At 47.2% G+C, this 27878-nt stretch overlaps 1 protein-coding gene across 3 annotated transcripts in view; it reads left to right on the top strand.

The window, feature by feature from the left end:
• Positions 1–27878, top strand: part of MYO19 (myosin XIX) — a 264615-nt gene that overhangs the window by 180449 nt on the left and 56288 nt on the right. For all 3 annotated transcript variants that reach the window (XM_073666532.1, XM_073666533.1, XM_073666534.1), the window contains 2 exons: positions 11133–11246; positions 15436–15612. In XM_073666532.1, the coding sequence (XP_073522633.1) occupies positions 11133–11246; positions 15436–15612 (291 nt within the window). The remainder of the gene's footprint in view (positions 1–11132; positions 11247–15435; positions 15613–27878) is intronic.

Genomic DNA, 27878 nt, shown 5'->3' with positions numbered 1-27878 from the left:
TTGTTTTTTGCAGGACAAGATGACGTTTTCAGCGGTACCATTTTTATTTACATTCGTAGTTTTGATCTCATTTTATTCCATTTCTTGTTTGGCAGTGTAGTGCCGGCGTCCCTGCCCTCTGCTAGGCAGGGACGCTGTTCCCCTCACCGCTCTGCTCCGTGCCCGGCGTCCCTCTCCCGCTCTGCTGGCAGCGCGCGCTCCTTCCCGGCCACTGTGCTTAGGGCGCGCGCGCCCTCCCTCCCTCTTAAAGGGGCCGCGCGCGCCGTCCTAAGGAGTCCCCGGCCAATGGCCGGAGGACTTTACCATATATAAGGCACCTCCTCCAAAATGGAGGTGCCCGAGCAATGTTGTTGCACCGTTCTACTCTGCTTCAGCCCTCAGGTCCCGTTGCCAGTTACCTGCCAGATTCCTGCCAGCTTGCTGTCCTAATCCTGCCTGATTTCCTGTTACCTGCCTGCCTGCCTGAGGTCCGACGGTCTGCCTTACAACTCCGGTCAGTCTGTCTAAGGACCAACTTGCCCGCTCACCTGGGAGCGCACATCAGCTACCTGCCTGCTTGCCTGAGGTCCGACGGTCTGCCTTACAACTCCGGTCAGTCTGTCTATGGACCAGCTTGCCCGCTCACCTGGGAGCGCTTCTCCGCTACCTGCCTGCTTGCCCGGAGGCTCCGCTGTCACGTGCTGTGACCACCAGCTATTCCAGACTCTTGCCCGCTCACCTGGGAGCGCTTCTCCGCTACCTGCCTGCTTGCCTGCCCGGGGGCTCCGCTGTCACGTGCTGGGACCACCAGCTATTCCAGAGACTCTTGCCCGCTCACCTGGGAGCGCTTCTCCGCTACCTGTCTGCTTGCCTACCTGGAGGCTCCGCCGTCACGTGCTGTGACCACCTGCTATTCCAGAGACTCTCGCTTGCTCACCTGGGAGCACACATCCTCCATCTGCCTTGCTAGCCTACCTGGAGGTTCAGCCATCACAGGTCGTACCTACCCTTTACCTAGAGACTGCCCCGGTCACTTGCCGTGAACTCCAGCCCGTTCTTCCAGAGACTGCCCCGGTCACTTGCCGTGACCTCCAGCCCGTTCTTCCAGAGACTGCCCTGATCACTTGCCGTGACCTCCTGCCCGTACACCCAGAGACTGTCCCGGTCACCTGCTGTGACTGCCTGCCTGGTCGCCACCCGCTCCCTTACAAGGACCGCTCCCTTGTATAGTAGCCCAGAGGTTCCGCCTCCCAGACCCGTTACAGGCAGTATGATGATAAAGCATTGTTTTTTGCTTAGTTTTTTTTATTTTTTTTTTTTTTTACCGTGTTCACTAAAGGAGTTAACTATGCGTCAGGTCGTTCCGGATGCGGCGATACCAAATATGTGTACTTTTATTGTTTTTTTTTTCAGAATAATATTTATTTATGGGTAGAATATATTTTTATTTTTTGGGATTATTTTTTTCTTTTTTTTTTTATTTTTACAATTTTTTTTTTTTTTTTAATTTTGTTCTCTTTCTGACACTTTTGGAACTTTTATACTTTGTCCCACTATGGAACTTTCACTTTTTTCAGTCTGATCGGCTGTGTAGCATAGGAATGCAGCTGCATCCCAGTGCTGCACAGAGAGAAGTTACTTTGATCGCGCACTTCGCACGATCAGAGTAACTTCTTGCTGTCTGGTGACACGGATGTTGTCTTGATGATAGCTGGGTCACCCTGACAACCATCGGGACCCGGCAGAGACGGTGCTGGATACAGGAAAGGAGTTAAGTATCGTCGCTTACCTCCCCTTGCTCCAGCAATGCTACGATCGACTTTGATCGCAGCATTTCAGGGGTTAATGTGCTGGGAATGGTGCAGGACCGCTTCTAGCACAAAGTACCGGGTGTCAGCTGTGACAATCAGCTGACACCCGGCGGCGATCACACACGCAAAGTCTGTGTGGGCGAAATCGCCAGGGAGTACTAATACATATCTGGTCCATAAGGGCCATGGCACAGATAAGTATTAGTACGCCCCATGTCAGAAAGGGGTTAACGGCTCAACACTATAAAATTCTTTGAAGCCCCTGAGAGTTCAAGTTGCTCACCACACATCAAGATAAATTCCTTGAGGGGTCTAGTTTCCAAAATGGGGTCACTTGTTTCTGACTCACCACCTGGGCCGTGGGGCACCCGGGACCGGACTTCAGGGCAATGCTGGGAGTAGTAGTGGCGACCCAGTCCCGTGGCTCAGGGTGGCCAGACCAATATTGTGGCTGTCTCTGTATCAGTATAATGCAATGTCCGACTACGCCACCCGTGGATTGCGGTCAATAAGAACCGCCGCTGCTGGACCGACCTCTGAGGCTGATGTTGTGAGGGCAGCAGAGTGTAGTATAACTCCCTACGGGAGGAGTTTAGCCTCAGGGTAGAGAGTGTGGATGATGGGAGTGATGGTGCACGGGCGCAGCAGGGTCTTTACTGATGATGATAAGGCAGACCCTCCCGGGAGTACTGGCTAGCATAAGAGGCCTGGTCAGTCTGTGAGCAAACTGGAGTTCCCCTGGCCAGGTGGAGTTGTAGGCCTCCCCGTCTAACTGCACTCTTCCTGGCTACCTTGCTGTAAGCGAGTGGAAGTAGCCCACGTCCCTGAGTGTACCGTGTGGTGCTCACCTGTATGCCTGGTGACTTGGGGCCTTCTGATAGCCCCCGCTCCTTGATGGCGGTGCTGGTCCCTTGCTCGTGACTGAGCCTCCGGGCTTCTATGGCCAGAGGACCTTAAATCCCCTGCCGGCGGTTTTCTGCTGCTGGGTATATATAAGTCCCCACAGCCTCGGACTCCTGTGTCCGGTTCTTGGCGTCTTCTACCAGGACGAACTCCGCTTAGCTCAAGTCCCTGGTCTTCAGCTCCTGCTCCTACAGAGCTCCTCGCTGTTACTTTCCCTGTGTCTGGAACAAACTCCAGGCTCTGACTGACTTAACCCCGCCCCAGATCCAGTTTATATAGGGCAGGTTCCTCCCCTATCTGGTCTGGGACAGGAGGTGTTGCATGTTCAAGGGCTCCTGACCAGGGAACCTCCCACTTGCTCTCAGATGTAATATTTCTATCACTGTGGCAACATTCCCCCCTAGTTAAATTTAGTACTCCGGGACTAAACACATTTTTAAGAAAAACACAAATACAAGGGTATAAACAATAACAGGAAAAAGTACATTTTGTTTTGATGGTCACGGCATTTCCGTAACCGGGTGTCCATATCACCAAAGGTGAAGTCTTAGAACAGAGTAGGGGACCTGTCCAAAGCAAACCCCAAACGTTGGCCCTGGGCGTGGCTGCAAGGCGAAGCGAACTACTTTGGACCACACGGGGCCACGCCAGACAGGTTTTTCTTCCGTGGCCGTCTTCGCAACAGGCACAAGGTGCAACTATTTACAATATAGTTCCGGTTACTCAGCGTCCATAACCTGTCAGTCCAAATAAACCTGCAGGATAACTAGAGAAACATAATTAATAAACCGGCAGCAAACATAAACCATTTTCAACATTTGTAGTTTACAGGTAAATTCACATTATAGTTTAATTTCTCCAGCGAGCGGGCATCTGTCCTCTAGTGCTCCTGGTGGACCTACGTAACCCACTATCTGGTTCTGCACTACAGTGTATAGGAGGTGTTGCGGGTAGGCCTGGCAGCTTTCTGCGTACTCTTTGGCTTACTAGGGGCACGGCAGGCTCACTACTAGCAGAGGGTTGATTCTCCTGGGCTGCTGGTATGGATTCTTCTGCCTCCTGGGCTGGCTGCTCTTCTGACACTCCCTGTTCTTCTGTAGGCCCTTGAGGGGCTGGCTGGAGAAAGGTGAGGACGGGTACCACGACTGCGTTGTTGATTTGAGTCCAGGACCGGGGAAAGTCTCCGAGTACGGTACTGATCATTTCTTCCCTTTCCTCTGCGGGTTGAGGGTTCTCTTGATCTTCGTCAGGGCTTTGCAGCTGCTCGGGACACGTTTTCAGGTGGTCTCTGGAGACAATGGCTGTGGTCTCTCCTCCATCCTTACTGATTACACAGACTTTTGGATTATCATGACTTGAAGGCAGTACTGTGTACGGGTCCTTCTCCCACTGGTCGTCCAACTTGTGGAGCCGCCTCTTTCTCTTCAAGACCTGCTCTCCAGGTACCAGGGGAACAGCGGGAGCATGCTGGTTATAAGCCTTCTCTTGCCTTTCTCTTGCTTGAGACAGACTTCGCTCGACGCTCTCCTGTACTTTCCGATACTGCTGCTGCCGTTCTGTATCCAAGTCTGCCTCTGGCGAGGTGTCCTCAGGTGTCAGGACTCCCATATCCAGGTCAATAGGCAGCTTACCAGGTCTTGCTCTCATTAGGTAAGCCGGGGTACAGTTGGTGGAACCTACGGGGATGTGATTATACAAGTCCACCAGATCACGCAGTTTTTCAGGCCACAGACTGCGTTCTTCCAGGGGCAACGTTTTTAGCAAGTCTATCACCACCTGGTTCATTTTCTCACATAGTCCGTTGGTCTAAGGGTGATAGGGCGTTGTTCTTATCTTCCTGCAGCCATACAGATTGCAGAACTCTTGGAAGACCTCCTCTTCGAAGGCTGGTCCTTGGTCCGTCAGCACTTGCTCCGGATACCCGTGTGGACGGCAGAAGTGCAGCTGGAAGGCCCTGGCTGCTGTTTGAGCCATTAAGTCTTTGACAGGGACCACCACCAGGAACCGGGAGTAGTGATCTACGATGGTGAGGGCGTAGACGTACCCAGACTTGCTTGGAGCCAGTTTCACATGGTCCAGGGCTACCAGTTCCAGTGGCTGCCTGGTGATGATGGGCTGCAGGGGAGTCTTCTGGCTGGCACGGTCTTTTCTTCTTAGGCTGCACGGGCCACAGTCTCTGCACCACCTCTCGGTGGCTCCTCTCATGCCTACCCAGTAGAACCGTCCACGCAACAAGAACTCCAGCTTCTTCCATCCGAAGTGTCCTGCTCCGTCGTGGTATGCCTCCAGAAACATAGCCGTGTCTCGTCTTGAGACCACTACCTGCCAGGTCAGCTCATGTGTTCTAGAGTTGACCATTCTCCGACACCGCTTCTTCTTGTAAAGGAACAGTTTACTTTTCTCCTTCTACAGTTGCTTGGTCTCCTCCGGAGCGTCTGGGTCAAGACGGGCATCAGCCTGTGTCAGCATTTCCTTCACCAGACGGACTGCGGGATCACTGTCTTGTGTCTCCGCCCAGCTGTAGTAGGGTAAGGGATTGAACGTAGCAGAGCGCCTGTCCCTCACACGGTGGGAATACTGGGTAATCCCATGACGGTGGAACGCAGGGAGTTCGACGACTTCCAGTTCTTCTGGATCTTCCCCTACGTCCGGTAAGTTTGGCATTCTGGACAGGGCATCCGCATTGGCATTTGAGCGTCCCGCCCGGTATTTGATGGTGAATTCATAGTTGGACAGGCGGGCCATCCATCTCTGCTCCAGGGCACCAAGTTTTGCAGTGTCCAGGTGTGTCAACGGGTTGTTTTCCGTGTACACGGTGAACTTGGAAGAGGCAAGGTAATGCTTGAAACGTTCGGTCACTGCCCACACCACTGCCAGGAACTCTAGCTTGAATGAGCTATAATTCTCAGGGTTTCTCTCTGTGGGCCGTAGTTTTCGGCTGGCGTAAGCGATTACCCGTTCTTTCCCCTGCTGGATCTGGGACAGTACGGCTCCTAGCCCGATGTTACTCGCGTCCGTGTTGAGGATAAAGGGCTGGCCGTAGTCAGGGTACGCCAGGATTTCATCCCCCGTGAGGGCCATCTTCAGCTGGCGGAAGGACTCCTCTTCCAGCTTTTCCCACCTGAAGAGCGGCTTCTGGTTTTTGGCCTTCCTGGATTGACCTATCAGGAGGTCCTGCATAGGGGCTGCCATTTGGGTGAAATCGGGAATGAATCTTCGGTAGTAGCCTACCAACCCGAGGAACTGCCGCACTTCCTTCATGCTGGAGGGTCTTGGCCAGTCTTTAATCACGGTGATCTTATCGGGGTCGGGAGCCACTCCGTCAGCACTCACCACGTGTCCCGGGTACTGCACCTTTGGTTTCAGGAGGTGACACTTGGAGGGTTTCACCTTTAGGCCGTAGCTTGCCAGGGCGTCAAACACTTCTGCCAGGTGTTTCAGATGGTCCTCGTAGGTTTTGGAATAAACGATGATATCGTCCAGGTATAACAGGACCGTCTCAAAATTCCGGTGTCCCAGACAGCATTCCATCAACCGCTGGAAGGTTCCTGGTGTGTTGCAGAGCCCGAACGGCATACAGTTGAATTCGCTGAGACCCATCGGGGTGGTGAAGGCAGTCTTCTCCTTGTCTGCCTCTGCTACAGGAACCTGCCAGTACCCGCTAGTAAGATCCAAAGTGGAGAAGAAGTTAGCAGATTTTAATGCAGCTAAAGATTCTTCTATTCTAGGTAACGGGTACGCATCTTTGTGTGTGATACGGTTGACCTTTCTGTAGTCTACACACATTCTCATTGTGTTGTCCTTCTTTTTCACTAGAACTAGTGGAGCTGCCCAGGGGCTACAGCTGTCCCTGATTACCCCAGCCTCCTTCATGTCCCGCAACATCCCCTTTGCATTCTGATAGTGTGCAGGGGGTACCGGTCGGTATCTTTCCTTTATGGGTGGATGGTCTCCTGTGGGGATGTGATGTTCTACCCCCTTTACTCGCCCTAAGTCTAGCGGGTGTTTACTAAAGACTCTTTCGTACTCCAGAACCACCCGGTAGACTCCCTGTTTTTGGTGTGAGGGAGTGGAGTCAGTACCCAAATGCAGTTGCTGACACCAGTCCTCCATTTGTTTCTTAGAGCCGTTACCTTCCTCTGGTTGAGATGGAGGCAAGGGTTCCACGGCCCTTACAGAATTTTGGTTTATGGTGAACAATTTGGCTAGCGTGGTATACCGGGGCAGGTATACTTCTCTCTCCCCGATATTTATGATGCGGACTGGTACCTTCCCATGGCGTACATCGACCACCCCCCGTGCTGTCAAAATGGTGGGCCTACTGTCTGAGTAAACAGGTTCCACCATTGCTTGGTAGTCTCTACCTCTTAGACCAATAGCTGCCCGGCACCAGATCATCATCTCACTTTTCGGGGGCATGGCAATAGGGAACGGGTCACACATTCTCACGCTACCAATCTCACCACCAGATAGTTCCACTTGTTGCCGTTTCATCAGTGCACGGATCTCTTTTTGGAGATGCTGGCTGGAACTGGCGTTCTTGGCAACCTGCTGTAAAATGAGAATTATCTCTGCAAGACAATTTTCAATCACGTTAGTCCCCAAGGTTATTTTAGGGTGACTCTCATGACGGTCAATGTCCACAATAATCAGTCCTTGTGCCGCCAGTTCGACTTTACCGATCTTAATGGTCACCTCTTTGAATCCCACCTGCGGCACGGGCTGACCATTGCTGGCGATGATACTCAGGTCGTCATCTGGGTAGCGGGTTATGTCAGAGTCATTCCAATACCGCTTAAAGAGCACATAAGGGATGGTAGTTACCTGTGACCCGGTGTCTAGTAGGGCACTCATTGGAATGCCATCCAGTACCACAGGCAAGACTGGACGTCCCCCTACATATTTATCACGCCAGTTTGAGGGGCCCGATGATCTTATGCCTGGGGGTTGGCCCTCTGCCCCAGGTTGTGCCCTTTTAAATGACAGTACCTTGCCATATGTCCGGGTTGATTGCAGTGGCGGCAGATGGGTTGTCCGTCCTCGTTGTATCTGTCGCTGGGTCTTCCTCTGGACGTTGGGATCCTCCTCTGTCGACGCCACGGGACGTCCTCCGGTCCGGACGCCAGCTGGATCTTTCCTGGAGGAGAGACCTGTAAAGACTGCACAGTTCTGGTTAGCGCGGCTACGCTTTTAGTCCGCTCTTGGACCTGATAGTGCAGGTCTGTAGCCGGGTTGTTATCCAAAGCCTGCGCACCAGCTCCTACAGACTCTGTAGACAAGGGTGCCGCCTCCTGATGATAGGTAATAGGGTGCCGGTGGGTTACAGCGCTACCCGGTGCCGGTTCTCGGAGCACCCGGATGGCCCTGTCTTTGAACTTTGCAAAGTCTAAACCAGGGTTCTGCAAGGCCATTGCACGTAACTGGGTTTGGTGGGCGTTGGATAGCAGACCCTCAATGAATTGCTCAGTTAACAGTTCATCTGAATTCCTCACACTGTCAGGGTCTGCCTGTTTAATGGCTCCCAGGACCTCTTGCAAACTCAAAGCATAGTCTCTTATACTGTCTTGGGCCCGCTGCTTGCACCCATAAAATCTAATTTTGATCTCGGCTGAGGTGCGGGTATCAAAAGTGTCCTTCAGACGGGCCAAGATCTCCTTTACGGTCTCCTTGTCCCGGACTGACCAGGACTTTACTTCACGCTGGGCTGCGCCGGTTAACTGGTCTATCAATATGCTCACTTTCTGTCCCTCCGTCAGGGGGTATACTTTAAATAGGCTGTACAGTCTCTCTTTAAAGTCACTTAGGGTATGCGACTCCCCTGAGTATTGGGGCAGCCAGGCCGCTCCGGGGATGTATGGCATGGTGAAGGGCATTACTGCGGCCGTGGCCGCACTGGTGGTAGAGGGTCCCTCCGTGTCCGTCATCTTCCTCCCCCCCTAGTTAAGTGTGGCCTACCTTCCGTCGATCCTCTTCCGTAGGCCGCGGCTCCGCTGGTGCTGCTCCGGGCGAGGACCTTGCATCCCGCCCTGGTGACGTCAGCGTCGCTCTCTCTCCTTCCAGGACCTTGCGCAGCGTTGGTGTGTAGGGCGGGGCCTCAGGTCTCGCGCGGTTTGAACGTCCACGCCCCTCTTCTTCCCACGCGGCGTCCCGAAGATGACGCCCTATGGCAGGAAAGCGGCCGAGGATGGCGGGAAACGGCTGAAGATGGCAGGAAACGGCTCCGGACGGCGGGAAAACTCTTTTTCAGGTAAGTATGAAGTCCTTTTCAGGCACACAATACCTGTTTGTGGCGGGTTGGTCACAATCCTGCCGACTACGCCAAAAAGCTGACTCACCCCCTGGGCCGTGGGGCACCCGGGACCGGACTTCAGGGCAATGCTGGGAGTAGTAGTGGCGACCCGGTCCCGTGGCTCAGGGTGGCCAGACCAATATTGTGGCAGTCTTTGTATCAGTATAATGCAATGTCCGACTACGCCACCCGTGGATTGCGGTCAATAAGAACCGCCGCTGCTGGACCGACCTCTGAGGCTGATGTTGTGAGGGCAGCAGAGTGTAGTATAACTCCCCACGGGAGGAGTTTAGCCTCAGGGTAGTGAGTGTGGATGATGGGAGTGATGGTGCACGGGCGCAGCAGGAACGACTCAGAGGCTTTGCAGTGCAGTTCAGGGTCTTTACTGATGATAAGGCAGACCCTCCCGGGAGTACTGGCTAGCATAAGAGGCCTGGTCAGTCTGTGAGCAAACTGGAGTTCCCCTGGCCAGGTGGAGTTGTAGGCCTCCCCGTCTAACTGCACTCTTCCTGGCTACCTTGCTGTAAGCGAGTGGAAGTAGCCCACGTCCCTGAGTGTACTGTGTGGTGCTCACCCGTATGGCTGGTGACTTGGGGCCTTCTGATAGCCCCCTCTCCTCGATGGCGGTGCTGGTCCCTTGCTCGTGACTGAGCCTCCGGGCTTCTATGGCCAGAGGACTTGAAATCCCCTACCAGCGGGTTTCTGCTGCTGGGTATATATAAGTCCCACAGCCTCGGACTTCTGTGTCCGGTTCTTGGCGTCTTCTGACAGGACGAACTCCGCTTAGCTCAAGTCCCTGGTCTTCAGCTCCTGCTCCTACAGAGCTCCTCGCTGTTACTTTCCCTGTGTCTGGAACAAACTCCAGGCTCTGACTGACTTAACCCCGCCCCAGATCCAGTTTATATAGGGCAGGTTCCTACCCTATCTGGTCTGGGACAGGAGGTGTTGCGTGTTCAAGGGCTCCTGACCAGGGAACCTCCCACTTGCTCTCAGACGTAATATTTCTATCACTGTGGCAACCAGACCTCTGGGGTGCCACATTTCCACTGTTTGGGCATCTCCAGGGCCCTTCAAACACACTATCGATTCCAGCTATTTTGCATTTCAAAACTCAAACGGTGCTCCTTCACTTCTGAGCCCTGCCATGCGCACAAACAGTAGTTTTCCACCACATATGGGGTATCAGCGCGCTCTGGAGAAATCGCACAATATAGTTGCATGTTTCTCCTGTTACCCTCGTGAAAATGAAAAATTTGGGGCTAAAGTAACATTTTTATGGGAAAAGGTAAAATGCTATTTTTTTCCTCCCACATTCCATTAATTCCTGTGAAGCACGTGAAGGGTTAATAAACTACTTGAATGTGGTTTTGAGCACCTTGAGGGGTGCAGTTTTTAGAATGGAGTCACTTTTGGGTATTTTCTGTCATAAAGACCCCTCAAAGCCACTTCAGATGTGATGAGGTATGTAAAAACAATGGTTTTGTAAATTTTGCTGGAAAAAATGAGAAATTGCTGATCAACTTTTAACCCTTCTAACTTCCTAACAAAAAAAAAAAATTATGTTTCAAAAATAGTGCTGATGTAAAGTAGACATGTGGGAAATGTTATTAATTAACTGTTTTGTGTGACATAACTCTCTGGTTTAAAGGCATAAAAATCAAAAGTTTGAAAATTATGAAAGTTTCCAAATTTTCACCAAATTTCCGTCATTTTCAGAAATAAACGCGAGTTATATCGAACAAATTTTACCACTATCATGAAGTACAATATGTGATGAAAAAACAGTCTCAGAATCACCGGGATCTATTGAAACATTCCAGAGGTTATTTTACCTCATAAAGTGACACTAGTCAGAATTGAAAAAATTGGCCTGGTCACAAAGGCGAAAGCAGGCTCTGCAGCACTAACAATGCAATGGGGCAGTGTACATAGCAACTAGGATGTGACAGGTTCCCTTTAAAATAAAATAATAAAAACTATTGGAACATGAAAATGATTGTTGTGCAGCTCATATTTAGGCGTCATTTTGGAATAGTATATCATTTTCTGGTACCTGGTTCTTAAAATATATGTGGTTTTGTATCTAGAACATGTTTTACTGCTTTAATAAATATTTTAGTGTTAAATTTTATGTTTTGTCATGTTTAAAGGATGAATATGCATCAGAAGGCCTTGAATGGTCTTTTATCAGCTACCAAGACAATAAGCGCTGCGTGGAACTTATCGAAGGGAATCCAGTTAGTATTTTTTCACTGCTGAATGAGGTAATTATAAAACAAAGCATTTATTTATGTATGCCATATCGTTTTTTCTTCTTTACTTACATGACTATATGATTTTTAGTGTAGCAATAAATAGGCCCTCATAGCCCTCATACAACGCTTTCTATGAAAAATATAAAAAGGTAATGGCCTTAGAATATGGTGCAGAAAAAAAAAGTTGTTTTTTGTGTGTGCAAAATTAGCAAAAACTAAAACTGTATACATTTGATATTGTCATTAGTATATCAATCCATGGATTAAAATTGACTTGCCAATTATTCCCAATCATGAATGGTATTTGAAAAGGAAAAAAATGCTAGATTTGTTCATTCCAAATTCCAGAAGATGTAATAAAATGTGATCTAAAAGTCATGCAGTGCTGCTCACCATTATAGGCACCCCTTTATTTTTTTCATAGACTGTACAATATATTCAGAAATAAATGGAAATGTACCAAAGTTATATCCTCTGGATTTTTTAATTAGTGGTTCAAAGTAATACAACAATAAAACATTCTTTTTCCACTTCCATTTTGCAATTTCAAAGAAGAAAAAGAATAAACTGTATGTGCAGCAATAAAGGCACCCCTAATTAATAAAGGAACACCCTTTGGCATTGATGACAGCCTCCAAATGTTTCTTGCAGCCATCTATAAGCTTCTTGCAGTTCTCAGATGGAATTTTCTCCCACTCTTCCTTTGCAGTTTGTTCAAGCTCTTGAATGTTTGCAGGGTTCTTCTTCCCAATGGCAGATTTCAGCTCACCCCAACGATTCTTAATGGGATTGAGGCCAGGACTCATTGCTGGCTATTTTAAAACAGTCCATTTTTTCTTTTTTTTAACCATTCTGGTGTACTTTTGGATGTGTGCTTTAGGTCAGTGTCTTGCTAGAGGACCCATGATCTTTCACTCAAACCAAGTTTTCTTACACGGGATAGGACATTATGCTCTAACATCTCTTGATAATTATCTGATTTCGTGATTCCTGTGATACGGTCAAGGTCTCCAGTACCAGATGCAACAAAGCAACCCCACAACATTATGGATCCTCCACTGTTGGTAAGGTGTTCTTTTCCTTAAAAGATTCATTGTGCCGTCTGTAAACAAACCATTGCTTTGCATTTCTAAAAAGGTCTATTTTTGTTTCATCTGTCAACAGAACATTTTCCCAGAAGGATTGTGATTTGTCAAGGTACTCTTTGGCAAAGATCAGTCTGTTCTTTTTATATCTTTTCTTCAGCAATGGTTTCTTCCTTGACCTTCGCCCATAAAGCTCTGCTTGGTTTAGTGTGCGGCGTATGGTACTTGTTGAAACCATGACCCCAGACTGTTCTAGGTTGACCTTCAGGTGTTTGGATGTTTCACGTGGTGTTTTTTTCCACCTTTCGCACCTACCTTCGAAGACCTCTCTTGTCAATTTTCCTTATCCTCCACGTCCAGGGAGGTTCTTGATGGTTCCATGTTTGGGAAACTTAATAACATTGCGCACTGTTGAAACTGGGATACCAAGGTATTTGGAGATGGCCTTATACCCTTTGGAAGTCTTGTGTTTGCTAATAATAGCAGTTCTAATGTCCTCAGACAGCTCCTTTGTCTTCACCGTTGTGACAAAGGAACAGGGCCTACCATGTGGCTTTTTAAAACACTGAAGTCATCTTTCATTGGTTAATTCATGTCACATGGGCACCGACAATCACAGTAAAAGCTCTTTTGTGATTTACCACAGGGGAGTCAAATGTGTTTCCATTCTAAATTAATGTAAAGGATGCCAATACCAGTGCACAGCAAGCTTTAGGTTTTTCTTTTTTTCCCTCCCATTGTTTTTTGTTTTAAATTATTGATTATCATTTGCTCTTTTGTATTTAACACGAGTGCTCTATACAAAAAAACTGTTTCACTTCATTCATTTTTTTAAGGAGATATTCCACATTATGTACTTAAACTTCATGGGTGCCAATAACCATGAGCAGGACTGTATGTACCACAAAATAGTACCAATGACAGCTACAACTTGTCACGCAAAAAAATTTCCTTCACAGAGCTTTGATGACAGAAACATAAATCTTATGGCTCTCAGAATATGATGATACAAAAACATTTTTTTTCAAAGTTTATTGTGAAAAAGTAGTAAAATATAAATAAAACTCTAATATACATATATACAAATATATACACAGTTAGGTCTATATATATTTGGACAGAGACATTTTTCTAATTTTGGTTCTAGACATTACCACAATGAATTTTAAACAAAACAATTCAGATGCAGTTGAAGTTCAGACTTTCAGCTTTCATTTGAGGGTATCCACATTAAAATTGGATGAAGGGTTTAGGAGTTTCAGCTCCTTAACATGTGCCACCCCGTTTTTAAAGGGACCAAAAGTAATTGGACAGATTAAATAATTGTAAATAAAATGTTAATTTCTAGTACTTGGTTGAAAACCCTTTGTTGGCAATGACTGCCTGAAGTCTTGAACTCATGGACATCACCAGACGCTGTGTTTCCTCCTTTTTGATGCTCTGCCAGGCCTTCACTGCGGTGGTTTTCAGTTGTTGTTTGTTTGTGGGCCTTTCTGTCTGAAGTTTAGTCTTTAACAAGTGAAATGCATGCTCAATTGGGTTGAGGTCAGGTGACTGACTTGGCCATTCAAGAATATTCCACTTCTTTTCTTTAATAAACTCCTGGGTTGCTTTGGCTTTATGTTTTGGGTCATTGTCCATCTGTAGTATGAAACGACGACCAATCAGTTTGGCTGCATTTGGCTGAATCGGAGCACACAGTATGGCTCTGAATACATCAGAATTCATTCGGCTGCTTTTGTCCTGTGTCACATCATCAATAGACACTAGTGACCCAGTGCCACTGGCAGCCATGCATGCCCAAGCCATCACACTGCCTCCGCCGTGTTTTACAGATGATGTGGTATGCTTTGGATCATGAGCTGTACCACGCCTTCGCCATACTTTTCTCTTTCCATCATTCTGGTAGAGGTTGATCTTGGTTTCATCTGTCCAAAGAATGTTCTTCCAGAACTGTGCTGGCTTTTTTAGATGTTTTTTTTTTAGCAAAGTCCAGTCTAGCCTTTTTATTCTTGATGCTTATGAGTGTCTTGCACCGTGCAGTGAACCCTCTGTATTTACTCTCATGCAGTCTTCTCTTTATGGTAGATTTGGATATTGATACGCCTACCTCCTGGAGAGTGTTGTTCACTTGGTTGGCTATTGTGAAGGGGTTTCTCTTCACCATGGAGATTATTCTGAGATCATCCACCACTGTTGTCTTCCGTGGGCGCCCAGGTCTTTTTGCATTGATGAGTTCACCAGTGCTTTCTTTCTTTCTCAGGATGTACCAAACTGTAAATTTTGCCACTCCTAATATTGTAGTAATTTCTCGGATGGGTTTTTTCTATTTTTGCAGGTTAAGGATGGCTTGTTTCACCTGCATGGAGAGCTCCTTTGACCGCATGTTTACTTCACAGCAAAACCTTCCAAATGCTAGCACCACACCTCAAATCAACTCCAGGCCTTTTATCTGCTTAATTGAGAATGACATAACGAAGGGATTGCCCACACCCGTCCATGAAATAGCCTTGGAGTCAATTGTCCAATTACTTTTGGTCCCTTTAAAAACAGGGTGGCACATGTTAAGGAGCTGAAACTCCTAAACACTTCATCCAATTTTAATGTGGATACCCTCAAATGAAAGCTGAAAGTCTGAACTTCAACTGCATCTGAATTGTTTTGTTTAAAATTCATTGTGGTAATGTCTAGAACCAAAATTAGAAAATGTTGTCTCTGTCCAAATATATATGGACCTAACTGTATATATTGCCATAGTCATGCTGACCCACAGAGCTTACACTTTAATTATGATGCAAGTGATTAATATAAATTTAAGTGTCAAAAAACAATGACAGAATTGCTGTTTTTATCTAACTGGTAATCAGAGTTAGCAAGTTAAATGTACTCCAAAATGCCCTCGTATGGCTATGTTGGTTAAAATAAACAAAATAAATATTGGCTTCTGGAATACATTGATGTAAAAACAAAAATAAAAAGGCTCATCATTAAGGCCAAAATGTACCTTGTTTTTAAGGGGTTAACGTAGGCGTTTTCTGGGTGACTGCATCTTTGCTGCATGGTAGTCTACCATACGAATAGGAAGGCTAAATGAGGTTTTTGCATTTTTCCAGGAATGTCGCTTGAATCGGCCTTCAGATGCTCTCCAGCTCCAGTCTCGACTTGAAGTAAATCTTTCACAAAGTATGTGCTTTGGCCGGGACAAATTCAGTAAAAGTCCTAACTTTGTTATATCACACTATGCTGGTAAAGTGACATATCAAATTGAAGAAATGTCAGAAAAAAATAAGGTGAGAATACTGTGGAAATGTCAGCTTTTTTTTAAATTTCAGAAATGTCAAATCATAAATGTATATTCAAAGAACCAAAAATATGACCAATTACTGAATGTCTCCCTGTTGAGCAAAACCACCAGTGATTTTTTTTTTCTGAGGTATTATATACTGTTCCGGCAGTACTTGAATAAATTGTAACAATAGGAAAATTTAACACAACACATACATCTCTCTTGACATTCTAAAAATTATACTTCATGCCAACAGATTGACACTTGTTCACACTTTTGCTGAAGTAGTATGAGCGTTTTGAAACAGCATTTTGAGGTCCAAATATTTGATAATCCTCTTTTGTGTATGACGACACACATTTTTCTATGCGATATGCCGAATCTTCTGCTGCCACATTTAATGAGTAATTGTTGTTTCAATTTTTTTTTCTTTTATAAATTAACTATTTTGTTACAGGTTCAGGGTTATGAAGCAGGATTAGGCACTGTTCCCGGTCTGTACTCAGTGGAGGCCCACTGTTATAGAGCCAGCACCTGTCATTAACCACAGTGACCAGCGCTATTGTTCTACACCAGGGGTCCTCAAACTACGGCCCGCGGGCCACATGCGGCCCGCTTAGGACTTTTATCCGGCCCGCCGGGCTATGGGCGGAGGAGAGGGGAGCGGTGTCAGCGCCCGCCCTTCTCCCCCGCTTGCTCAGGGCCCCGGCAGCCGGATACTTACCTCTCCCCGTGCCTCTGCAGATCCGCTGTCTTCCTGCTCTGCGCTTCCTGTGGCGTCTCAGGTCAGAGGGTGCGGTGACGTCTTTACACCGCGCCCTCCCGAGTGCCGTCACAGGGAGCGCTGAGCTGGAAGACGCCGACAACGCTGGAGTCCAGACCAGAGTAGAGCAGCGGCAGCAAGTGAGAAGTGAGGTGAGTATTGGTTTTTTTTGGTTTTTTTTAATGTATGGAGGCATAGGTCATTATACGGAGGATTGACATCCTGCAAGGGGTATAATATGGGGGGGTTGCAAAAAGAACTTCGGCACTCCATACATGAAAATATAAGAAATATTGTATCTGGACTAATGTCACTTTGAAAAATGAAGGTTTTTTGCGCATAATTTGGCCAATTTATGTGTGCCCATCAACCACGACAAGGTCACCTTCGTATGATGGGAAACTACGCTACACTACCACTGGATATGCCACTCTTGGGCTGTAAGCCTGTATGGACAATATGTCTCTGCTTGGGCTTTTAACCTACAATGTATGGGCTGGTAGAGCTAGTTAAAACCACCTGTGACTGAATGGGAGGGACACATGGTCAGAAAAAAGGCTGTCAAACTTCTAATAGTGTGAACACGTACCTGCTGCAATGCTCCAGGAGCGGGATCCCAAAAATGATTAATAGAAAAAAGAGAGGGGTCGCTCACTGGTCTATTCGGGTGCTCTGAAGAAAAGAGTAATCTAAATTGCAAAAAGAACTTCGGCACTCCATACATGAAAATATAAGAAATATTGTATCTGGACTAATATCACTTTGAAAAATGAAGGTTTTTTGCGCATAATTTGGCCAATTTATGTGTGCCCATCAACCATGACAAGGTCACCTTCGTATGATGGGAAACTACGCTACACTACCACTGGATATGCCACTCTTGGGCTGTAAGCCTGTATGGACAATATGTCTCTGCTTGGGCTTTTAACCTACAATGTATGGGCTGGTAGAGCTAGTTAAAACCACCTGTGACTGAATGGGAGGGACACATGGTCAGAAAAAAGGCTGTCAAACTTCTAATAGTGTGAACACGTACCTGCTGCAATGCTCCAGGAGCGGGATCCCAAAAATGATTAATAGAAAAAAGAGAGGGGTCGCTCACTGGTCTATTCGGGTGCTCTGAAGAAAAAAAAATTGCAATTGAGATTACTTTTTTCTTCAGAGCACCCGAATAGACCAGTGAGCGACCCCTCTCTTTTTTCTATTAATCATTTTTGGGATCCCGCTCCTGGAGCATTGCAGCAGGTACGTGTTCACACTATTAGAAGTTTGACAGCCTTTTTTCTGACCATGTGTCCCTCCCATTCAGTCACAGGTGGTTTTAACTAGCTCTACCAGCCCATACATTGTAGGTTAAAAGCCCAAGCAGAGACATATTGTCCATACAGGCTTACAGCCCAAGAGTGGCATATCCAGTGGTAGCGTAGCGTAGTTTCCCATCATACGAAGGTGACCTTGTCGTGGTTGATGGGCACACATAAATTGGCCAAATTATGCGCAAAAAACCTTCATTTTTCAAAGTGACATTAGTCCAGATACAATATTTCTTATATTTTCATGTATGGAGTGCCGAAGTTCTTTTTGCAATTGAGATTACTTTTTTCTTCAGAGCACCCGAATAGACCAGTGAGCGACCCCTCTCTTTTTTCTAATATGGGGGGGTGACATCCTGCATGGGGCATGATAAGGGGGGGATGACATCCTGCATGGGGCATTATATGGGGGGGTGACATGCTGCATGGGGCATTATATGGGGAGGTGACATGCTGCATGGGGCATTATATGGGGGGGTGACATGCTGCATGGGGCATTATATGGGGGGGTGAAATGCATGGGGCATTATATGGGGGGGTGACATGCTGCATGGGGCATTATATGGGGAGGTGACATGCTGCATGGGGCATTATATGGGGGGGTGACATGCTGCATGGGGCATTATATGGGGGGGTGAAATGCATGGGGCATTATATGGGGGGGGTGACATGCTGCATGGGGCATTATAAAGACAGGGGAGTGATATCCGGCATGGGACATTATATGGGGGGGGTGACTTCCTGCATGGGGCATTATATGGGGGGTGACATCCTGCATGGGGCATTATATGGGGGGTGACATCTTGCATGGGGCATTATATGGGGGGTGACATCCTGCATGGGGCATTATATGGGGGGAAAGGGACATCCTGCATGGGGCATAATATGGGGGGGGTGACATGCTGCATGGGGCATAATATGGGGGGGGGTGACATGCTGCATGGGGCATAATATGGGGGGGTGACATGCTGCATGGGGCATAATATGGGGGGGTGACATGCTGCATGGGGCATAATATGGGGGGTGACATGCTGCATGGGGCATAATATGGGGGGTGACATGCTGCATGGGGCATAATATGGGGGGGTGACATGCTGCATGGGGCATTATATGGGGGGGTGACATGCTGCATGGGGCATTATATGGGGGGTGGCATCCAGCATGGGGCATTATAAGGGGTGGAACAGCCTGCATATGGCATTATAAGGGGGAAACAGCCTGCCTATTGGGGACATCTACCTGCCTATTGGGGACATTTGCCTGCCTATTGAGGACCTATGCTGCCTATTGGGGACATTTACCTGCCTATTGAGGACCTATGCTGCCTATTGGGGACATTTACCTGCCTATTGGGGACCGATGCTGCCTATTGGGGACATTTACCTGCGTATTGAGGACCTATGCTGCCTATTGGGGACATTTACCTGCTTATTGAGGACCTATGCTGCCTATTGGGGACATTTACCTGCTTATTGAGGACCTATGCTGCCTATTGGGGACATTTACCTGCTTATTGAGGACCTATGCTGCCTATTGGGTACATTTACCTGCCTATTGGGGACCTATGCTGCCTATTGGGTACAGTTACCTGCCTATTGAGGACCTATGCTGCCTATTGGGGACCTATGCAGCCTATTGGGTACAGTTACCTGCCTATTGAGGACCTATGCTGCCTATTGGGGACATTTACCTGCCTATTGAGGACCTATGCTGCCTATTGGGGACATTTACCTGCCTCTTGGGGACATTTACCTGCCTATTGAGGACCTATGCAGCCTATTGGGGACATTTACCTCCTATTGAGGACCTATGCTGCCTATTGGGTACAGTTACCTACCTATTGAAATACCGGTTGATTTAACTTTACTTGTTCTTCATTTTAAATATTGTATTTGTTCCTGTATTGTTTTTTTTTACTATAAAATAAGATATGTGCAGTGTGCATAGGAATTTGTTCATATTTTTTTTAAAAAAAACTATATTCCGGCCCTCCAATGGTCTGAGGGACCGTGAACTGGCCCCCTGTTTAAAAATTTTGAGGACCCCTGTTCTACGCTGTGCAAAATTATTTAGGAAATTTTGTAATTTTGATGATTCATTTACTTATTGAACAACGCCACTGCTGTTGGTCAATCCAAAAGGTTAATGAACCTGTATATTTAAGAAAGTAACAATGAGATTTTGTCTTTCTTAGGACAATATCTACATGTGCATCTATTAGTGTGTAGAATTATTACATAACTAAATGAAAAATGTTATTTTTCCCATCTCAATTGTTTATTTTAATCTGTTAAAATTATAATAATAACCAAGCAACTCAAAATGTACAAAAATACATTTCTGACATTTCAAAAGAAAATCCGTGACCAATATAACCACCCTTCTTTTCCATACCATCTTAAGACTTCCATCCATGGAGTCTGTCAGATTCTTAATCTGTTGCTGATCAGTTTTTTTGGGCAGTACCAACCCCAGCCTCCCAGACACTGTTCATAGAGGTGTATTGTTTTTCTTCACCGTAAAGGTATGTGCACACGTTGCATTTTTGTTACTTTTTTCTGCTTAGTTTTGTCACAAAACCTGAAGGATATCTTAGTACCAGCAAAGTGAATGAGATTCCTTAATTCTCATGCACAGCATACGTTGCTTATTTTTTCCTTGCAGATTTAAATTTTCTTTCTGCATTTTTGCTGCAGATTTTACCCATTCTAATGAGTTTGGAAAAATCTGCAACAAAAGCACACGTTAAAAAAGCAACAAAAATGTGGCAAAAATGCACACATTTTACTCATTGTTTTTCCTGACGAAAGATGCAGAAATGGGACAGAAATTTCTGCTGCAAATAATTAACATGTGCACATACCCTAAATCTCCTGTGTAAGAAGGGCCCACAAAGTTCTCAGTAGGGTTCGGGACAGGTTTAATCTTTATGGCCTTTACTGTCTGGCCAAGCAATGGAGTACTTTAATGCATGTGATGGAGCACTGACCTGCATAAAAATCATGGTTTTCTTGAAAGATGCAGTATTTTTTATAAAAAGAAATCAGTGCTTGAATTTTTATACAAATGAGGCTGAAGGGCTATGGTAGAGCTGAAGCTTCTGTCACTGCACCTCTGTTTCCTGCTCAGTCTCTTCCTGCTTGACTGACTGCACCTTTGCCTGAAGTCACACAGCATAGAGGCCGTCAGTCAAGCAGGAGGAGGCAGCACTAGAATAGAGCTGGAGTGACAGAGGCCAGATCTACAGCCTAATCTGCAGATCAATTCAAATGATGATTTTTCAATAGAGGAGGAACGGAATGGCCATTGTAAGGTAATGCTGGACTTGTCTTCCAAAGAGCTACATGTGAGGGGGGTGAAATTATGTTGACTGATTCCTTTTAAGATTAGTATATTCCAAAACAAATGTTCTTTCATCCATTGTTGATTCACTTGTGTGCTTTGGGTAATTATCTTGTTGCATCACCCAGTTTCTCTTCAGTGTACGTTCATGGACTGTGCTCTTTAGCACACATAAATCGTTCCATGTGACTTTTCAGAATAAGCTATTATATGAAGAATAACACGATTTCTTGCCATTATATGACTTGTAGACTGCATTTTTCACCCTCTGTATGCTCTCACTATTATTTTTAGTTGTTACGGAACTAGTGAGTGAACAGTACAGAATTGAGGCATTTCCTTTCTTTATGCAACACATGTTCTGAAGTGGCATTATACAGCAGTACTGAGCATTGTTTCTCTGAGTCCAGTTCTAGGGTGCGATTTAACCCTTATTAGTAAGCTGCATCATCTTCTTTCTGCTTCTTTCTCTCTCTGCTCCTCTCTCCTATCTTCCCCAGACATCAATGCACAACCTTAATCTGAGCCCTCAGTTGCTGGCAGTTTATCTTGTTTTGAGCCAGATGGATTTTAGATATTTTTCAGAGTGATTGAGTTCAGAATGCTGGGGAAAGGTAGAAGGGAAGAAGTGGCTCATAAGAAAATAGAACCATAAAAAGCATATCTCTCTGACAGGATATATCGCTATGTTTCTTAGTTTTTTACATTTTCATTTACATTGGTTTAAATTCTCCTGTGAAATGTTTTGATATACCCATGAATTCATTGTTCCCTCGATCAGAGTCCAGGTCCTCCACGGTGTTTCACAGTTGGGATGAGGTGTTTTCTTTTTACTCCAGACATAGCGCTGTTGTACATTTGTGCTGAAAGTTGCAATTTTGTTTCATCTGTCTATAAATACTTTCCAAGAAGAACTATACAACACCCAGAAGTTCTCGGGCAAACTATAGACAGGATACAATGTTTTGTGCATATTTTTTTTGGTATTGTTTCATGAACATGATTCTTTTTCAGGGAATAGTGCATATAAAAATCAAAGTTCTTGTGGAATTACCACTATGTCTTTAGCTATTACCCTTTTGGTTCGTTCCTACTTCTTTTGGGAGTTTTCGTTTGCAAATAATTTGTCTGTGAATTGATAACCATATCTCCAACAGTGCTTTTTTTAGCCTTGTCCATCATGTGTCTCTGAGGCCATGTTCTTATGTAGCCAGTAGCACAGCTACTGGTATTGGTATAGGGAGCGGTCGTGCTGGGCCTACTTACATATTGGGGTGGCCTACCGAGAGCTACCGCCACTTTTAACTGTTAAACTTTATGACAAAACTAAGATAGAAACAAAATTAACATATACCCTACTATAAGTAAGTAAAAGCAATAGTGCATATAAATAACATAGGGTACTTCGTAAACAGTGTTTTTGATAGATATATATATATATATATAAAAAAAAAAAAAACGTAAAAATCATCCCGCCAGCACCACGGTTTACCCAGTTGGGAAAGTCCTAGCCTGTAGTATTAAAACCTTACCATGTGTCAAAAATTACTTCAGTGTGAATAAGGGCTGAACAGGACCGGGTCCAACTATGGACACCCAGCACTAGGAAGCTATATAAATTTAATGCCCCGCTTAAAAAAAGGGAGGCCATACCCTAGTGTGCACTGAGTGTAAGAACCTAAAGCAAAACCGAAAGAAATTAACTGGACTCTAAGGCTATGTGCCCACAATCAGGAGCTGCTGCGGGTTTGAAGCTGCGAGTCTATGCAGTGTCAAACCTGCAGCGGGCAGATGTTATAGCATAGTGGATATGATTTCTAGAAATCCCATGTCCACTATGCGTCTCTGGGCACATGCGGATCACCCACGGAAACTGACATGCGGCACGTCTTTCAGACCTGCTGTATGTCAATTTCTCTTGTGGGTCCGCTAGTGGACTTTCCCCATAGATTAAATGTAAAAAAAAATAATAATAATTTTGTCGCTCATTTGCATAAAACACTGCTACTCTGCAGCATTGGAGCCGCAGGCGGCTCCTGACCGAGGGCACATACCTTAAATTGTTATACATTCATTGTGTAGGAGCATGTTCACACTGGCCATTACTTTAGTAAACACTGTTTTTGATCAAAAAAAATCTTAAAAGCCATCCCACCAGTGCCAGGGTGTACCCAATTGGGACGGTTCTAACCTCTAGTATTAAAACCTTGTGTCAAAAATTACCTCAATGTGAATAAGAACTGAGCAGGACCGGGGCCGAACTCTGGACACCCAGCAATGGCAAGCTATATAAATGTAATGCCCAGCTCAAAAAAGGGAGGCCATCATATTATGTGTTTGAAGTAACAGGGCCTGTGGGTGTCATGATATTTTTGAGTGTGCCAGATTTTCGCGACTTTTGGCGTCAACATGCAAATTTGGTGTCAAAAGTTGCAAAAACGATTCAAAGCCGGAAATTAAATTTTTGACTTGGTGCCAAATTTATGAATTGTGTATGCCATGTTGATGAATTTGAAACCAAATACGGCAACTAATTCCTCAAGACAAAAAAGAAAAGTGAATTGAAAAATACAATTTGCAAATGATCAATCGGGGCCATTATGATTTGCTACTGTTCAATTTAGGTCAATATGCTTTTCTTTTCTTCATGAAAATTTGCACTTTTGCAACTTTTAATCTTTGTCATACCGCACACAAAGTTTCTAAATAACATTTACTAATCAGGGCTGTGGAGTCAGTAAGCCAAACCTCCGACTCCTCAATTTCCCTGACTCCCGACCCCACTGTGTTATGCACACGCCCGGGCTAAGCGGCGTGTGCGTGTGATTGGTAGTGATTCCACTGGACCGTGCCGGAGAGTGAATGCCTGGAGGGGCGTGACTAAGTATTCACCCGATCCGACCAGGGTCGCACGACGGCATACGACGCCAGTGCACCAAGGAGGAACCGAGCAGAGGGACCAGGTGCTACTCCAGGACAGACCCCGGACACGGCTGTTGACCCACACAGGGGAATACAGGAACAGGCTGGTAGGCTGGCACACAGACTGGTGGGTATAGGCAGGCACGACTGGTATGCAGGCAGGCGGGTATGCAGGCAGGGGGGTAAAGGCAAGCACAGCTAGAGTGCAGACAGAGAGGCACTAGCAGGTAGGAACACAGGCGGGATAGGACCCAGTACACACCGGGACTCAGGAACAATACAGGCAGAGGGTTACAGGCAAGCACAGCTAGAGTGCAGACAAGGCTGAGCAGGGAGGACAGGGCTCTGTTCACACGGAACAGACAGGAAGGGAAAGACAGAGCCAGATACTCACACAGTACTTGCAGAGACAACAAGCAGGAGTTAGGTACGAGTTCAGACTCTGCAGAAAAAGGAAGGGAACGGACATAGAGGCAAAACAGGTAAAGGACAGGAGAGAGTTCAGACTGGAACTGAGTGTACGGAGGAGACCGACACTGCAGAGGGATACAGGAGCGGGTCTGGGAATACGGCCCCCAGAGAGGCGGAACGAACAGGCAAGGAGCGTGTTCAGACAGGTCAGACAAGATACAGGAACGGGTCTAGGTAATTGGCCCCTAGAAGGCAGGAGGAACAGGCTAGGAGCGTGTTCAGACAGGACAGACAAGAGAACACAGAAAGGACTCCGTTTAGACACGGGAGCTGATACCGCAAAGCAGGAGACATACAGGACTCAGTTCAGACACGGGAACTGATACAAAAAGCAGGAGACAAGAGACGGGACCTGGCACCTTCAGAGTGCAAGCACACACTGAAGGAAACACTATGCTCAGGCAGGGATAGAAGGGAGCTGCTGAGCTATATACCAAGTGACAGACAGCAATAGGCTGAGGACGCACAAGGGGTGTGACCCACAGCAGGTACAAAAGGCAGGAAGTGATCGGGCGCCGCCCTTAAGCAGCAGAAACAGACACAAACAGACAGCATGGAGGGAAGCCAGAGAGACATTCTGGACAGGAGATCAAGTGCGCCCTCTTGCACAGTGGGAGATGGACCACCATGCAAGGACGCCGCCAGGTATGTTACAGTACCTCCCCCCTTACGCCCCCTCTTCTTCAGGCCTGCCAGAATCTTCCGCAGGGAATTCGAGGACCAGTCGTTCACTGGGTTGGAGGGGGACAGAGACTTAAGGGTAATCTCTGCTTCGAGGTACATCTTGTCAAGCTCACAGGAAGAAATAGACGGGTTATCAGGTACATAATGAGGAAAAGTCACTGTCTCTTTGTTATCTGGTGGTATCCCGGAGGATTCAGGAAACAACTGGAGGTCCTCCGCTGGGTCAGAAGAGTGCAGAGGCTCAGAGAAAACAACTGCTTCAGAGTACACTAGGTCGGACTCACTGGAGGAAGCAGGCGAGGTATCGGGTACCGAGTATAGGAAAGTCTCTGTCCATTCACCACCAGGTGGCACCCCGAAGGGTTCTGGAGACAGCTGGCGGTCCTCCGCCTGGTCAGAGGGGTGTAGAGACTCACGGGTAACCTCTGCTTCAGAGTACACTAGGTCGGACTCACTGGACGAAGCAAGCGAGGTATCAGATCCAGGATATAGGAAAGTCTCTGTCCATTCACCACCAGGTGGCACCCCGAAGGATTCTGAACACAACTGGAGGTCCTCCGCCTGGTCGGAGGGGTGTAGAGACTCAGGAGTAACCTCTGCTTCGGAGTACACTAGGTTGGACTCACTGGACGAAGCGAGCGAGGTATCAGGTACAGAGTATAGGAGAGTCTCTGTCCTTTCGCTACCAGGTAGCACCCCGAAGGGTTCAGGAGACAACTGGAGATCCTCCGCCTGGTCGGAGGGGTGTAGAGACTCGGAGGTAACTACCACTTTGGGGTACCCATTGTCAGGCTCACAGGACGAAGCGGACAAAGTATTGAGTACCGGGTGTAGAGAAGTCTCTCTCCATTTGTCATCGAGTGGTATCCCGGAGGGTTCAGGAGGCAACAGGGGATCCTCCGCCAGGTAGTAGAGGTGCACAGACTCTGAGGTAACCACAGCTTTGGAGCATCCTTGGACATGCACACCGGTTAAAGAGAAAGAAGCATCTGATGCCGGGTGCAGGAAGTTCTCCTGTGTGGAGTCTGGATGGGCAGAAGTCTCTTCGGCCAGGAGAACTGGTGCACTACCCACGCACATTACCCATTGGGGTTTCTCCGGGATACAGGGAGATGAAGCTTCAGTAGGGACTTCAAGGTTGGGGTCAGGAGGTCTCAGGGAGGACAGACCCTGGCGTGACGGCTTGCCTCTAAGTCTAGCACGTCTGGACTGCCTCTTGAGGTTGAGAGAAGTATTCCGGAAAGCGTAGTCACCCTGTGAGGATTCTGGGTGGGCAGTAGTCTCATTGGGCTGGAGGACTATTGCGCTACCCACACACATTACCCGTCGGGGCTGCTCCGGGATATTGGGAAGTGAAGCTTCAGCAGGGGCTTCAGAGTTAGGGTCCTCGAAGACCATACGAAAGGCCACCAGGAAGGCCTGCAGGTCAAGGATGACAGGATCCCATGCTTCCCATAGGGGGGTGACCCATTTCAAGGCATCACCCGCTAGGTAGTCAATCATAAAGGCCACTTTAGCCCAATCGGAAGGAAAATAGAGAGGGTAGGCCTTAAAGTGTAGCATGCATTGCTCCACAAATGCACGACACTGTCTTGGATCCCCATAGTAACGTGGCGGATCCGCAGGAACGAGAGCTGATAGATCCATCTGGACGGGTGCGTAATTCGCCTGGAACTCAGCTAAAGGGGGAAAAAAATTTATTTATTTATTTTAATGCATGTATTCGCTGGAAAAACTTCTCAAAGAGCGAAGGCCGTGGGGCTCAACGGGAACCATGGCCTGAGCATGCTGTTATGCACACGCCCGGGCTAAGCGGCGTGTGCGTGTGATTGGTAGTGATTCCACTGGACCGTGCCGGAGAGTGAATGCCTGGAGGGGCGTGACTAAGTATTCACCCGATCCGACCAGGGTCGCACGACGGCATACGACGCCAGTGCACCAAGGAGGAACCGAGCAGAGGGACCAGGTGCTACTCCAGGACAGACCCCGGACACGGCTGTTGACCCACACAGGGGAATACAGGAACAGGCTGGTAGGCTGGCACACAGACTGGTGGGTATAGGCAGGCACGACTGGTATGCAGGCAGGCGGGTATGCAGGCAGGGGGGTAAAGGCAAGCACAGCTAGAGTGCAGACAGAGAGGCACTAGCAGGTAGGAACACAGGCGGGATAGGACCCAGTACACACCGGGACTCAGGAACAATACAGGCAGAGGGTTACAGGCAAGCACAGCTAGAGTGCAGACAAGGCTGAGCAGGGAGGACAGGGCTCTGTTCACACGGAACAGACAGGAAGGGAAAGACAGAGCCAGATACTCACACAGTACTTGCAGAGACAACAAGCAGGAGTTAGGTACGAGTTCAGACTCTGCAGAAAAAGGAAGGGAACGGACATAGAGGCAAAACAGGTAAAGGACAGGAGAGAGTTCAGACTGGAACTGAGTGTACGGAGGAGACCGACACTGCAGAGGGATACAGGAGCGGGTCTGGGAATACGGCCCCCAGAGAGGCGGAACGAACAGGCAAGGAGCGTGTTCAGACAGGTCAGACAAGATACAGGAACGGGTCTAGGTAATCGGCCCCTAGAAGGCAGGAGGAACAGGCTAGGAGCGTGTTCAGACAGGACAGACAAGAGAACACAGAAAGGACTCAGTTCAGACACGGGAGCTGATACCGCAAAGCAGGAGACATACAGGACTCAGTTCAGACACGGGAACTGATACAAAAAGCAGGAGACAAGAGACGGGACCTGGCACCTTCAGAGTGCAAGCACACA

The sequence above is a fragment of the Phyllobates terribilis genome, unplaced genomic scaffold (assembly GCF_046119375.1).
Source record: "Phyllobates terribilis strain yellow unplaced genomic scaffold, ASM4611937v1 Scaffold_2__4_contigs__length_985480577, whole genome shotgun sequence".
Lineage (NCBI taxonomy): Eukaryota > Metazoa > Chordata > Amphibia > Anura > Dendrobatidae > Phyllobates > Phyllobates terribilis.
This window is presented reverse-complemented; position numbering and strand designations above follow the sequence as displayed.